Raw genomic sequence first — 14,706 nt, 5'->3', positions numbered from 1 at the left:
TGGGCAACCTGGAGGCCAGCAACACCCACTGACTCACCATCCTCACATCCTAGTTATTCTGTTCACTCCCCCAACTATATCCTTGTCAGTTTTCTTATCCTCAAGTCACTGCTCTCTGCTGCTTCTTGGCCCAGTTTCCTATTTCCCTCCTCCTGCCCCACACTCTAGCTTTCCATTATGTTCCATGATACCTTGTTCCTTTATATCCTCAGTTCCTTGTTCCTTCAGTGAATGTTCCTTTCACCTTCTGCTTTCATAGAAACCTGGGTCTCTTTGGAAAACACCATTTTTACAGCTCTCTGCAAGGGAGGCTGCTCTTTTTTCATATCCCATGCACACTGGGAACCCTGGTTTCCTCTTTGTACTCCATTTATGTTTCCAAAATATGTCATTCTTATTTAAAAAGTAAACACGAAAACCTGTTCATTACTTATGCTATCCAGCAATACCACCCCTTTGCCCTCCCTAGCTGTTCTCAATTACTTCCTTCCCATTCACCAAGAATCACACTCACAAAACACCCTTTCTAGTCAAGCTTATACAGCTGTGCAGATGGCTTAGCATTTTCAGTTAAATCCCAATTACAAAGCACCCAGTTGGTGCTCAAGAAATATTTGCAAAATGAGCAGAAGGCAAGCTGAGGTCTAGGTCTCCTTCCTGGGTTATATCCTTCCGAGTTTACCACCAGACAATGATGAGGGCACAGGATATGTGAATCTCATCCTCAAGTGATTACTATTATGCCCACTTTATAGCGAGAAACCTAGACAGTGGTTATATAACACACTCAAGATGACAGCTAATAAGATGTGGAACTGGGCCTCAAAGATCCACGTCTGACTCCGCAGCCCACATTTGTAACCACCTTTGTTGGCCTTTCTGAACAATCTTGTAGTTTGAGCATTTCCAGACAGAACCCTAAGTTGAACAGATCTTGTAGTTAAAAAACAAGGTTTTGCACATAAGTATTCTGAATAATTTTCATAGCACTGACAAATGATTTTGTCATATAGATACAAGAAGTAGGGAATTCTCAAAGGAAATACAAACCAATCTATTTATTCCAGAAAAGCATAATTAAAAGAATATAGGAAAGACAAAAATCCAAAATATCTATTTACAGATTTTTGGAATATCACTGGACAGTTATTTTAAGATTATTTTTATGGAATAGGGTTTCAAGAATAGAAAAGACTTTGGATGAGCAGACAGTACTCACCCAGATATATTGATATCTGTGTTACATTTTCAATTAAGGGTCAGCCAACTACTACTTGTGGGTCAAAGCCAACCCACCACCTGTATTTTATGTGGCCCATGAGTTAAAAATGTCTTTTACATTTTAACTTATTAATATTTTTAATTGAGTCGTTGTGACAGAAAAAGGCCCCCCAATCCTAAAATATTTACTATCTAGCCCTTTACAGTTTGCAAACTCTGTTACAGATAATTTCTTCTATCTTCTAGTTCACTAACTCTGTCTTCAGTTGTATCTAATCTGCTGCTAAACACTTGTATTATTTTAAAATACTTTTATTCTTTTAATTGACACACAATTGTATGTATTTATGGAGGTACATAGAGATGTTTTGATATAAATAAATATATTTATAGTAATTAGCATATCCATCATCTCAAACATTCATCATCTCTTTGTGTTGGGAACATCCAAAATCCTTCTCCTAGCTATTTGAAACTTATATTATTATTAACTATAGTTATCCTAAAGTGGTACAGAACACTAGGACTTATTCCCCCTGCCTAGCTATAATTTTGTATCCTTTAACAAATCTCTCCCTATTCCTCCTTCCCCCCCCATCCTTCCCAGCCAATAGTATCTTCTCTTCTACTCTCTACTTCTAAGATCAACATTTTTTAGCTTTCACATATAAGTGAGAACATGCAGCATTTAACTTTTTGTTCCTGGCTTATTTCACTTAACATTATGTCTTCCAGTTCCAACCAAATCGAATGATAGGATTTTATTCTTTTTTATGGATGAATAGTATTCCATTGTATTTATATGCCGTATTTTTTTTTATGTATTCATCTGTTGTTAGACACCTAGGTTGATTCCATGTCTTGGCTGTTGTGAATAGTGCTGCAGTAAACATGTGCATGCAGATGTCCCTTTGACGCACTGATTTCCTTTCCTTTGGATAAATGCCCAGGAGTGGGATTGCTAGATTATGCGGTAGTTCTGTGTGTAGTTCTTTGAAAAACCTCAATACCGTTCCACATAGTGGCTCTACTAGTTTATATTCCCACCAACAGTATAAGAGTTCCCCTTTCTCCATGTCCTCACCAGCTTTGTTATTTTTTGTCTTTTTGATGATAGCCATCCTCACTTGGGTGAGATGATACCTCATTATGGTTTTGATTTGCATTTCTCAGATGATTAGTGATGTTGAACATTTTTTCATATATTTGTTGGCCATTTGTATGTCTTCTTTTGAGAAATGTTTGTTCAGATCATTGCCCCATTTTTAATCAGACTATTTGTGTTTGTGCTGTTGCGATAGTTCAGTTCCTTGTATATATTAGATATTAATCCCGTCAGATGAATAGTTTGCAAATATTTTCTCCCATTCTTAGGTGTCTTTCACTCTGTTGATTGTTTCCTTTGCTGTGCAGAAGCTTTGTAGTTTAATATAATCTCATTTGTTTATTTTTGCTTTTGTTGCCTGTGCTTTTGAGGTCTTATTCATAAAATCTTTTCCCAGATCAATGTCCTAAAGTATTTCCCCTATGTTTTCTTCTAGCAGCTTTATAGTTTCAGGTCTTACATGTGGGTTTTTGATCCATTTTGAATTGATTTTTGTATAGGGTGAGAGGTGGGGCTCTAGTTTTATTCTGTTATATATGGATATCCAGTTTTCCCAGGACCATTTATTAAAGAGACTGTCCTTTCCAGAATGAGTATACTTGGTACCTTTGTCAAAATAGATGGTTATAGATATATGGATTAATTCCTGGGTTGTCTATTCTGTTCCATTGGTCTATGGGTCTATTTTTATGTCAGTACCATGCTGTTTTGGTCACTACAGCTTGGTAGTATATCTTGAAGTCTGATAGTGTGGTATCTTCAGTTTCGCTCTTTTTGCTCAAGATTGCTTTGGCTAGTCAGCATCTTTTGTGGTTCCATACAAATTTTAAGATTTTTTTTTAGTTCTGTGAAGAATGTCATTTGTATTCTGATAAGGATTACACTGACTCTCTAGGTTGCTTTGGGTATTATGGTCATTTTAACAATCTAATTCTTCTGATCCATGAGCATGGGATGTCTTTCTATTTGTATTCTCTTCAATTTCTTTCATCAGTGTTTTGCTGTTTTATTTGCAGAGGTCTTTCACCTTCTTAGTTAAATTTATTCCTAGGTATTTTATTACTTTTTGTAGCTATTATAAATGGGATTTATTGCCTTTCTGATTTCTTTTTCAGCTAGTTTGTTTGTATATAGAAATGTTACTGATTCTTGTATAATGATTTTATATCCTGCAACTTTACTGAATTTATTAGTCCTAAGAGTTTTCTGGTAAGTCTTTAGGGTTTTCTATATATAAGATCACATTGTCTGCAAATAGGGACAATTTTCCTTCCTCCTTTCCAATTTTGATGACTTTTATTTCTTTCTCTCATTGTATTTTTCAATTCTATAAATTCACTGCTTTTTAAATTTGATATTTTACTTTTTGTAGTCCCTATTATGTACATATAGTTCAATCTTGTCCTTCCTTCCTTCCTTCCTTCCTTCCTTCCTTCCTTCCTTCCTTCCTTCCTTCCTTCCTTCCTTCCTCCCTCCCTCCCTCCCTCCCTCCCTCCCTCCCTCCCGTCCTTCCTTCCAGACAAGGTCTCATTCTGTTGCCTAGGCTGGAGTAAAATGGCATGATTTGTCTTTTATTTCCTTAAATATATAATTGCTTTATACAATATGTCTGGTAATTCCAATTTCAGAAATCCTCTGTTGTTTTTTGTTTTTCATGGTTCTCACTAATGGAAGCTTGTTTCCTTGTGTGTTTAGTTATTTTTTACTGTAAACTGCTTGTTTCCTTGTGAGGTTATTTGTGAAGAATTCATGTCTTCCTCTATAGAGAATTTGTATTTGCTTCTGCCAGGTGCTTGGCGGCACTGCCAGTCTGGAATACCTTAAACTAAACTCTTGACTTGAGGTTCCTTAGATCATGTGAGTGGTGAGAACTCTGGCAACAAATAGCAATTTTTTTTTTAAAATTAACTTTTTGCCCTGATCTATTCAGAGCTATGGTAACTCTTTCTGCAGTCCTGGCTTGGGGGTGCAGATTTAGTTCTAGTTTATCCTGATGCTGAGTCCTTTGGGACTTTCCAGTTTAATGTGGAAAGGATCAAAGATGGAGAACATGAAAGAGAAGTTAACAGACTTGAAGGCTAGAATGATAAGGTCTAAAATGTAATCCGTTTCAGAAGAAGAGTAGAAAGAGAGTGGGGCAGAGGCAATATTTAAGGAGATAAATGGCTGGAAATTTTCTAGAACATATGAATTCGTATACTTAAGAAGCTAAATAATTACTGGAAACGCACACAGTGTTAAAAGGAAAAAAAAGGCCAGGTGTGGTGGCTCATGCCTGTAATCCTAGCACTCTGGGAGGCCAAGGGGGGCAGATCGTTTCAGCTCAGGAGTTCGAGACCAGCCTGAGCTAGAGTGAGACCTCATCTCTACTAAAAAAAAAATAGAAAGAAATTAATTGGCCAACTAAAAATATATAGAAAATATTAGCCGGGCATGGTGGCACATGCCTGTAGTCCCAGCTACTCAAGAGGCTGAGGCAGGAGGATCACTTGAGCCCAGGAGTTTGAGGTTCCTGAGAGCTAAGCTGATGCCACGGTACTCTAGCCGGGGCAACAAGAGTGAGACTCTGTCTCCAAAACAAAAGAAGCTAAATACCAGTCAAGAAAAATGAAAAGAATGCCTTACATATTCATACTTTAAAGAACCCTTTCTTTTACTCCTAATAAAACCATAGGAAATGAGTGTTAGTGTCTACATTTTTCATAAAGGAAAATTAGAATTCAAAAAGCTAAAGTAATGATCTAAGGTTATGTAATACTACACAGCAGAGGCAGAATTCAAATCCAGTTCTCATCCAAGTTCAGGTCCTTTCCTATACATCAGAAATAGAATGTAACACAACCAGAGAAAGACTCTGTAAGGGGAGATCTGTACTTTTCTGAGGAATTGCCCCCTAAAAGCAGAATCCTTAATTTGGAAGCATCTCCCTGGACACAGGTAGAAACCTTTCTCATAAATCTATGCTTTCTTCTGAAGACATCATTGGATTGGACAAGCCTCTATCTATAGCAAGACTCAGGAAAATTCTAGCTTGTACCTTAGATTGTGAGTTAAATCAAATGAGGCCAAGCTAATTCACTGTGCTAAAGACTAGGCTGACTCAAATGGTTCATGGAACAAGCCTGATACTAAACAGAAAGCTACACAATAGCCTACTCTGCACCACCCAACAGTCAGGACAGGAGGGCAGGAGTGTCCTCCTCATGCTCCTCCTTATACCGTTGAAGACAGTTTAAATACTATAGTTAACATGTCCTAGATAACACGTCTTTTGTTCATCAATGTGATTCAACTTGGTAATTACTATATCTCTTCTGTTCCAGTGGCATTTCACTTGCTTATGGATTACACTTGATTTGTTTTTTGCCCAGAGCACTAAATTAAGAATTTTTAAAAGTGTGAAGCTTGTGGCTTTTTAGCATAATCAAGCTCCATTCCTAAGATGTTAACATGTGGCTGACATCTCTCTACTAGCCTAGTGGAAAGAGCAGACCATTCTTCCCTCGTAGCTGCCTCCATGACGTATAAAAGCTGGGAGTTACAATGCCTGAACTCATACTATGAGGCACCAGAGCCAAAAAGCCAGATTCCAATAAAAGGGGCCAGATGCCAGGCTACTCAGTGGGAAAGCCAAACAGCCCCTGGTTTGATGTCCTGTATGTAGCTGTGGCCATCACCATCAGAAGCAGTTGTGGACAAGGCCTGAGGCAAGAGAGGAAAGGAAGGAGATGCAATTCTCATCTTTCATGATGTCTCTCTGGTACAGGACAGGGGACATGGTGAACAAGGATGAATAACAACAGAAAGGAGCCACAGTAGGTAGTAAGGTGGTTTTGCAAGCCCCTGTTGAGTAGCAGCCATGTGAGTAGTCTTGCACAGGGCTCAAACTCTCATAGTAGATAGAGCTCCAACCCAATGCTTGCTGGTCAAGTAGGGAAGGGCAGAATCATCCTCCTGTCGTCCATCCATCCATCCATGAGCACCTAACAAACATATGTCAGAACTATCTAGGCACTAGAGAGAACACAAAGGCCAGAATAGGGAAGGATCCTGGAAGGGTTTGATATTCTGTGTTTGACAGTCCCCTATGAGTTAATCATTTTGACGGAATCCTTAATAATCCTGTGAAATATGTATATTGTCTTCATCTTACAGATAAAACTGAGGCTCAGAATGGCTAAGTAGCTGGCCTCAAATCACAAAGAGAATAAATGGCAATCTGGAATTTGAACCAAGCTTTGCCTGACTCTGCGTCTATGCCCTTAATAAATTAATAATTATTACACAGTTTGTTATAGTCTAGTGAGATACTCTGTAACAAGAGGTAGGAAACTCAAAGGAAGCATAGAGGAAGAGACAACTTTGTGTGGCTTGGAGGAAGTGGTCTTTGAGATTTCCAAGTGGTCCAGTAAGGAAAGGGACACAGATAACAAGCACATGTAAAGGCAGGGGGGAAAGGAGGGTTCACCTGTGGTTGGAGTGACTGGCGTTGAAGCTGGAGAGGAAAACAGGGGACTGATGTGGAAGACTGTGCATGCCAGGTGACAGAGCATTTTTGAGAGGCCACTGCCTCCTGCTGTGACTCAACTGTTCCCACCCTTAGATGAAGTATTTCCAGGGGCCTCCTTGTCCCTCAAATTCCTGGCAGTGGCCGCCTTCTATAATGAGCTGCCTGTGCCAGCCAAATCTAAGGCCTTATGTTTGCACCCACTATCCCATCCTCCCCAGGCCCCTGCAGACTGTAACATGCACAAAGATTCTATAGACAGAGGCCCCAGGGAATCTCCCAAAGACCACAGGGCTAATGAGAGCGGACCCTTCAGAGTGAGACCCCAGCTTTCGCAGATCTCTCTACCACAGAGCCAAGGCACCTTCTCATGCTACTCACAGTTTAGAGTCCAGATTCAGGAGGAAGCCCAACCGATCATACTCTGAAAAAGAAAAGAAAAGCAGAAAATGTCACAGAAGTCAAGCCACTGCTCACACTAGCAGACTGGATCCCCAGACCTAGACCACAGACAGCCCTTAGAAAAGAATGTGATTCAACTGCTTCACAGAACAGAACCAAATGCACAAGGCACAAAATGCTACTGGAACACCTGTTTTATGAAGGACCAGGTTCAATACCAGGTATTTCCCAGGCATTCTAGGCCAACCAGTCCTATGTTACATAATTACCTTCCTGCATAAATATGGTACTTAGAGCTGAAATTTGTAAACCATGAAACTGGACCCTGGAGAAGTAAGAATGTCAGAAGCAATCTCTGCTTTCTCTAAGCTCTAAACAATATTTGCTGAATCAGCCATGTTAACTGTGGGGTGAAGATGTGGCAGACAACGGGTCCTCAAATCCACGGCAACAATTCTCTTCATGGTAATCACAAAGAATCAACAGATTGGATTACACAGTTTAAAATAAAATTTAAAAACTGGTAAGATGTTTGCAACAAATGATTAAGCATTAATACTTTAAGTTTTTTATATCTCACCTCATTCCAAAATGAGGTTGATGTAGTCCTACAAAATTGTATGGACTATAAGATTTCAAAAGGGAGGAATCTGGAGCCCAAAGGGGAAATAAGCATAGGAAAAAACCAAAATGCAGCTGGGGTAAGAGGAACACCAACAGTGAACGTCTTAAGGCCCTGTGTGTTTCCTGGAGGAGGATTACAGAGCTGTCCCCAGGATTTGTCCATCTGTCCACAGCAAAAATTAAGTGCAAAGCACTGATTTCATGGTTCACAGTATCTACAAAATAAACAGGAGAATCATAGCTATTCTTGGTACTAAGACTTGAGGGAATCTTGTGTCCTCAAAAATATTTGTATAAGGAAAATGATAGGAAATGTCAAGGGATTGTTTCTTATAGCTCTGCTCAATATGGCAAAGTGAGTGTGTGTATGTGAGTGTGTGTGTGTGTGTGTGTATGCAAAAATAATGTGGCCTACGAATGCAATTCTCAGCTGGCCTGGCTCCACCTGAGGGTAAAACAGAATACAAGGCCAAAACACTGGATGGAAGGGCCAGGCAGCAAGGCTTTCGAGGAACTCAGCCTTTAATAAGCCCTGAATGGCCAAGAGAGGGAAGTTACACAGGCTGATGAGTACCTCACAGGACTCATTCTGCAAGGCCAATTAAGGCCAGACTCATGGCTTTCAAAATCTGCTGAGCTGCAGTGAGAGAATTAAATTCTTTTCTTAAAATTGAAGATACAAACTAGGACACATAACTGAATGGAAGGCTTACCTCACAAGAGAATACCCCGAGGCAAGCGAAAGCCTTTCCTTAGAATAATTCTGGTTTTGCTTTCAGACAAATAGATAAGAGACCTTCTTTGATATATCAAGAACTTTAAAAATTCAGTAAGAAAAACAAAAAAGGCTTACATTTAAAATAAATCTAAAAACATAATTTGCAAAAAGAGTTCATTTCAGAGTTTAATACTCTGTCAACAATCGTATTTTGTCATTCCATGAAAAGGGAACCTCATCAACTTGCCAAATACGTGTCACTTTTTCCCTGTGTGATGACAACCATGGGGCAACTCTCATGCTACTGCTCCTCACACCTGAGCTGAGATTCCTTAGACAGTGAATCCACACTTTGTGGGATTCCTTCCAGAGAGGCCAGATAGTGTTTTTACCCTTGTTGCAAACTCAAATGTCAGGGGCCAAACAAGAACATAACCCAAATGAGGGAAGTGGGAGGATATAATGTCCTTTTGCAGTAGTTCACACCACTTATTTTAGTTGCATTAAAAAATAAATCCTGGCCAGGTGTGGTGGCTCACACCTGTAATCCTAGCATTCTGGAAGGCCAAGGTAGGAGGATCACTGGAGGCCAGGAATTCAAGACCAGCCTGAGCAACAGAGCAAGACCCTGCTTCTATAAAAATTAAAATTAGCATGGTGGTGTGCACCTGCAGTCCCAGCTATTCGGGAGGCTGAGGCAGGAGGATTGCTACAGCTCAGGAGCTGGTGATTAGAGTGAGCTATGATTATGCTATAGCACTCCAGTCTGGGCAACAGAGCAAAACCCTCTCTTAAAAAAAAAAAAAAGAAGAAGAAGCCTGCCGGTGTGGTGGCTCACGCCTGTAATCCTAGCATTCCGGGAGGCCGAGGTGGGTGGATTGTTCGAGGTCAGGAGTTGGAAACCAGCTTGAGCAAGAGTGAGACCCCGTCTCTACTATAAATAGAAAGAAATTAATTGGCCAACTAATATATATAGAAAAAATTAGCCAGGCATGGTGACGCATGCCTGTAGTCCCAGCTACTCGGGAGGCTGAGGCAGGAGGATTGCTTGAGCCCAGGAGTTTGAGGTTGCTGTGAGCTAGGCTGACGCCTAGCAGTGGCTGCCTAGCAGTGGCTAGACTGGCACTCACTCTAGCCTGGGCAACAAAGCGAAACTGTCTCAAAAACAAAAGCCAAACATCTTGTTAAAATGTCTTTTTTAAAATTCATTGTCACCCCCCCCATATTTTCTGTATAATAAAAATAATTTCATCTATGGTTTCTTTTCCAATGACATCTTACATTTTGTTTTACACACACAAGTTGCATATTAAGCATATAAGAACACTTTATTAGTTGGCCAATTAATTTCTTTCTATTTATAGTAGAGACGGGATCTCACTCTTGCTCACGCTGGTTTCAAACTCCTGACCTCGAGCAATCCGCCCGCCTCGGCCTCCCAGAGTGCTAGGATTACAGGCGTGAGCCACCGTGCCCGGCCTAAGAACACTTTTTATTTCTAATGAAATTTTGTCCCTTCCATGGCTCTCTTGGCCAACAGAGAGCCATGGAAGCTCTCTTTTATTAAGAGACATGAGTACCAGAAATAGTTCACTTTATTCTTTATTTTATTTTATTTTTAGAGACAGAGTCTCCCTCTGTTGCCTAGGCTAAAGCATGATCATGGCTCATTGCAATTTTGAACTCCTAGACTCAACTGATTCTCCTACCTCAGACTCCTGAGTAGTTGGGCCTATGGGCGCACAACACTGTGCCCAGCTAATTTTTCTTATTTTTTGCAGAGATGGGGTCTTGTTATGTTTCTCAGGTTAGTCTTGAACTCCTGACGTCAAGTGACCCTCCTGCCTTACGGAAAGGTAACTGTGTGAGCCCACTGATGACAAATGGCAACGGGCACTTGGCTCGTTGTAGTCCAGAGGGGGTAGAGTCTACCTAGAGACTGCATGCTGGTGCCTACAGCTCTAGTTCGTGCCAGGGAGCAGTGTAGACCTATGTCAGCAGGAATCTGGATTATTTTAGGTGAAATTTCTCAGTTTCTAAATATTGGCAGTGGATTCAAGAGAAACCTAAAGACTATGTGGATCATCCAAAATATGCCTATGGACAGGATGCAGCCTGTGGGCCAAATACACATAAACTGTTCTAGACTGACAGCTCAAGAGGGCCGTGGCTGCACACAGCAGATACTCAGTGAATATTTGTTGACTGCTATTATCAGCATTATTTGGTCACAACAGTCATAAATTCAAATCAAATTAGTATAGCAGGATGCTAAAAAGAAAGTTTCAGCTAAGCCTCTAAGGTGATACATTTCAGACGCCAAAGTTAGGTGCTAAACTAAGATTGTAGACTTTCAAAGGAAATATCTGAAAACTTGTCACATAATTCTAACGGCCCTCTAAAGTTGTTAGAGATGACAGGAGAGAGAATACAAAAAATTCCTTTGGGGGAAGCTGTGTTATGAACCCACCTCACTTAAAGGGCATGACGAGTACTTGTCTCTCGCCCGGCCTGGGGAACACAGTGGACTCCCATCAGAGTCTAAAGGACATGAGGTGGGCTGGCTGGCAACATACTGGTTGCACTAACTTAGGCAACTAGGAGGGCAATTTCATGGTTCATATAACCAAACTGTGGGAAAGGCTGGAGTGTGGAGGGCTTTAGGGGGGACCAAAAATGACTGGCTTGTCATCGAACATCCCTCCATCAGCTTTACTCTCCCCTGAGCTTTCTTCACAAGGGAGGCAGCATGGCGCCCGGCACCTTCTGGGCACATGTCTTCAGCTTTGCCACTGAAAAGGGACTGCGACCCATCTCTCTGCTCCTGATGGCAAAACTCCTGGGGAAGGGCCAGGGTTGGCGGAGCTTGCATCTGATCACAGGGATGGAGGAGATGGGGTCTGTGAAAATGATGAGTCCCTCATGATACACATTTACCAGAAGGAGGAATGTGCTGCCCTGAACAAATAAAGGTCCCTTGGGAACAGGAGGAATAGTCTTCGGAAAATTTAGAGCTAAATCTCCCAGGTATAAACCAGCTAAAATAGGCCATGGACACTTATTTCTCTTATCCTTATTCCTGTGGGTGTTCTTCCCTGACCAACCTCCTATTCAAATCCTTCTCAAAATGCCCTACGGACTCCGCATTCCCACCGCCTGGCTCACCTCCCTCTGCCCGCTGCCAGAACTGCAGCCTGGCTGTGCCCCGATACTTTGCTTTTCATCCCCCACGCTGAGTACCTGTGGGTGGTGAGAAGAGAGTGCTTATGCTGTGCTGTGCTGTGGTTTTCACCATCTCTCCTGTGTTTGGGGTTCATGGGGCTTCTTGGATTTTAATCACATTTGAAAAAAATTTAGCAATTATTTCTTCAAATATTTTTCTGCCCTCTTCTCTCTTTTGGGGTCTCCAATGACACATGTATTAGGCTATTTGGAATCCCACAGCTCATTGATGTTCTGTTCATTTTTTTCCCCAATAATTTCTACTCTGTGTTTCATTTTGGATAGTTTCTATTGATTCATCTTCCAGTTCACTACTCTTTTCTTCTATAGTATCTAATTTGCTGATTATCTACCTAGTATATTTTTCATCTCAGATATTATATTTTTTCATGTCTAGTTCCTTTTTTAGTATCTTCTATGCCTTTCCTTAATATCCTCATGCTTTCCTCTACTTTCTTGAACATATGGAATATGTAAATATGTTGTAATGTCCCTGTCTACTGTCATTTGTGCCATCTCTAGGCCTGTTTCCACTGATTGGTTTTTCTCATTACAGGTTGTATTTTCATGCTTTTCTGAATTGCCTAGTAATTTCTGATTGGTTGCTAGCCATGTGAATTTTACCTTTTGGGGAGCAGGATATTTGTACATTCCTTAAGCATTTTTGAAGTGCAATTAAATTACTTGGAAAAAGTTTGATCCTTTCAAGGCTTACTTTTAAGCTTTGCGAGGTTAGGGTTAAAGGCAAGAATGAACTTCAGGCTGATTTTGGACCATTACTAATTTTGCCCCACTGCTACAACGATTCCTTTCTGAATATACTATGTGATGCTCATGTATTACGAAGTTTTTCCACAATTCCCAACCGTGTGAACTTTAGGGATTATTCTGCTTGCCCCTTTCCAGTGGTTCTTTCCCAGCTTCTGGTAGTTTTCCTATCCACATGCACTCACCAGCTAAGAAGTCCAAGGGGACCCTTGACAGATCCCCAGAGCACTCTCTGTGTGCAGCTCTCTCCTCTCTGGTAATCTCCTCAAATTCTCAACTGTTTCCTCAACTTAGAAAGGCTCTGGGGTCTGTTAGGATTCTCCTTCCCTATGCTGTGTTCTAGAAACCCTCTCCAGGCAGTTAGCCTGGCAATTATAAGGCTAACCTTATTTGGTGCCCTTCTTTCAGAGATCAGTGTCCTGTGCTAGCTGTTGTTCAATGTATGAGAAAATGTTTTTCATGTTTTTCAGTCATTTATCCTTCTTTACTTTTCCTTCTTCAGTCTAGACTTCACCTTACTCCACACTCAGTTAAGCCTGCCCCAGCCATCTTTCCACTGCACCCAAACCAAATCTCTCATTCCCGCCCAACCCTCCCTCCTGAGTGCTCCACTTGCGTGGCCAGCTGCCTCCTAAACATTTCCACTCAGTGTCCTACAGGCACTTAAAACTCAAGATGCCCCACAGAGTTCATCTTCACCATGCTCACACACACCCCAAACCCGGTCCTCTTCCTGTATTTCCTGTCTTAATTAATGGCACCACTATTTACCCAGATGCCTAAACCTGAAACCTGAAAGAACTCCTTGATTCCTGCTTTTCTCTTACTTCATTCAATTAATTACCATGTCTTTTTCATTCCATCTCCTCAATGGATCTCAGATCCACTTACTTTTTCTCCATTACTACCATCCTTGACCAGGCCAGCTCTGCCTCTCACCTGGATTACCGCAACAGCCTCCCATTACAGCCAGGTCTCCCTGCCCCAGTCTCGTCCCTCTCAAACGATGCGTAACCAGAGCTACCTTTCAATAAGATAAATATGGTCATGTCACAACCCTGTTTATAACCTCTGAATGGACTCTGTTGTTCTCAGAATAAACTCCAATCTCTTGGTTTACAAGGTCCTTAATGATCTGGCCACCAGCGACCATTCCAATTTCATTTTTTGATCCTGACATTGTCCCTTCCTCGCCCCTGCAATATGCTATGCTCCAGTCAGACTGGAGCTATTTTGTCTTCTTCCAGAGTATCATTACCATCTCCAGGCCTTTGTACATACTTCTCCCTTCATTTAAAATATTCTCCCAAGGCTGGGCGCGGTGGCTCATGCCTGTAATCCTAGCACTCTGGGAGGCCGAGGCGGGTAGATTGCTCGAGGTCAGGAGTTCAAAACCAGCCTGAGCAAGAGCGAGACCCCGTCTCTACTATAAATAGAAAGAAATTAATTGGCCAACTAACATATATAGAAAAAATTAGCCAGGCATGGTGGCGCATGCCTGTAGTCCCAGCTACTCAGGAGGCTGAGGCAGGAGGATTGTTTGAGCCTAGGAGATTGAGGTTGCTGTGAGCTAGGCTGACACTACGGCACTCACTGTAGCCTGGGCAACAAAGCGAGACTCTGTCTCAAAAAATAAATAAATAAAAATAAAAATAAAAAAATAAAATATTCTCCCAACCCCTTTTCACATTGGTTATTTCCCATACATAGTCTCCAACTGACAGTCACCTCTAACTAAAAATGCTACAAATTCAGACTTTATCTTCACTCTGTCCTCAGCCTTGGTTTGTTTCCTCTTTTTTTTTTTTTTTGATAATGGCATTATTATCCAGTTCTCCAAGAAAGAAATTTTTGGTGTACCCTATGCTTCTCATTTCTAAATACAGACCCTCCTCCTTATAATACTGTCATTACTTTTGCTTGAGTCTTAGCTGTTGCTTAGACCATGTAGCAACCTCTTAACCTATCTGTCTTCTTGGCCTAATCTTCTGCCACTCCTTTCTAGGCAGCCTTTATGCCAGAGAGCTACTGCAGGTGTTGTTTCCTCTATAATGGCCTCACTCACCTTGCTAACTTGGTGAACACTCAATCATTCTTCAAGATACAGCCACCACCAAAGCTCGGTTTATAGCTATTCTT

At 41.1% G+C, this 14,706-nt stretch overlaps 1 protein-coding gene across 4 annotated transcripts in view; it reads right to left on the bottom strand.

The window, feature by feature from the left end:
* The window catches only part of ST3GAL3 (ST3 beta-galactoside alpha-2,3-sialyltransferase 3), a 193,899-nt gene that overhangs the window by 92,680 nt on the left and 86,513 nt on the right, over window positions 1–14,706 (bottom strand). For all 4 annotated transcript variants that reach the window (XR_012914863.1, XM_012775890.2, XM_012775885.3 and 1 more), the window contains one exon: window positions 7,215–7,257. Coding sequence is in view for 3 of the 4 variants with exons in the window: in XM_012775890.2 (XP_012631344.1) it covers window positions 7,215–7,257 (43 nt within the window). In the remaining variant the exon portion in view is untranslated. The remainder of the gene's footprint in view (window positions 1–7,214; window positions 7,258–14,706) is intronic.

This window comes from Microcebus murinus, chromosome 2, assembly GCF_040939455.1.
Source record: "Microcebus murinus isolate Inina chromosome 2, M.murinus_Inina_mat1.0, whole genome shotgun sequence".
Classification (NCBI taxonomy): domain Eukaryota; kingdom Metazoa; phylum Chordata; class Mammalia; order Primates; family Cheirogaleidae; genus Microcebus; species Microcebus murinus.
Note: the sequence above shows the minus strand (reverse complement) of the source record. Positions and strands in the feature narration are given on the sequence as shown.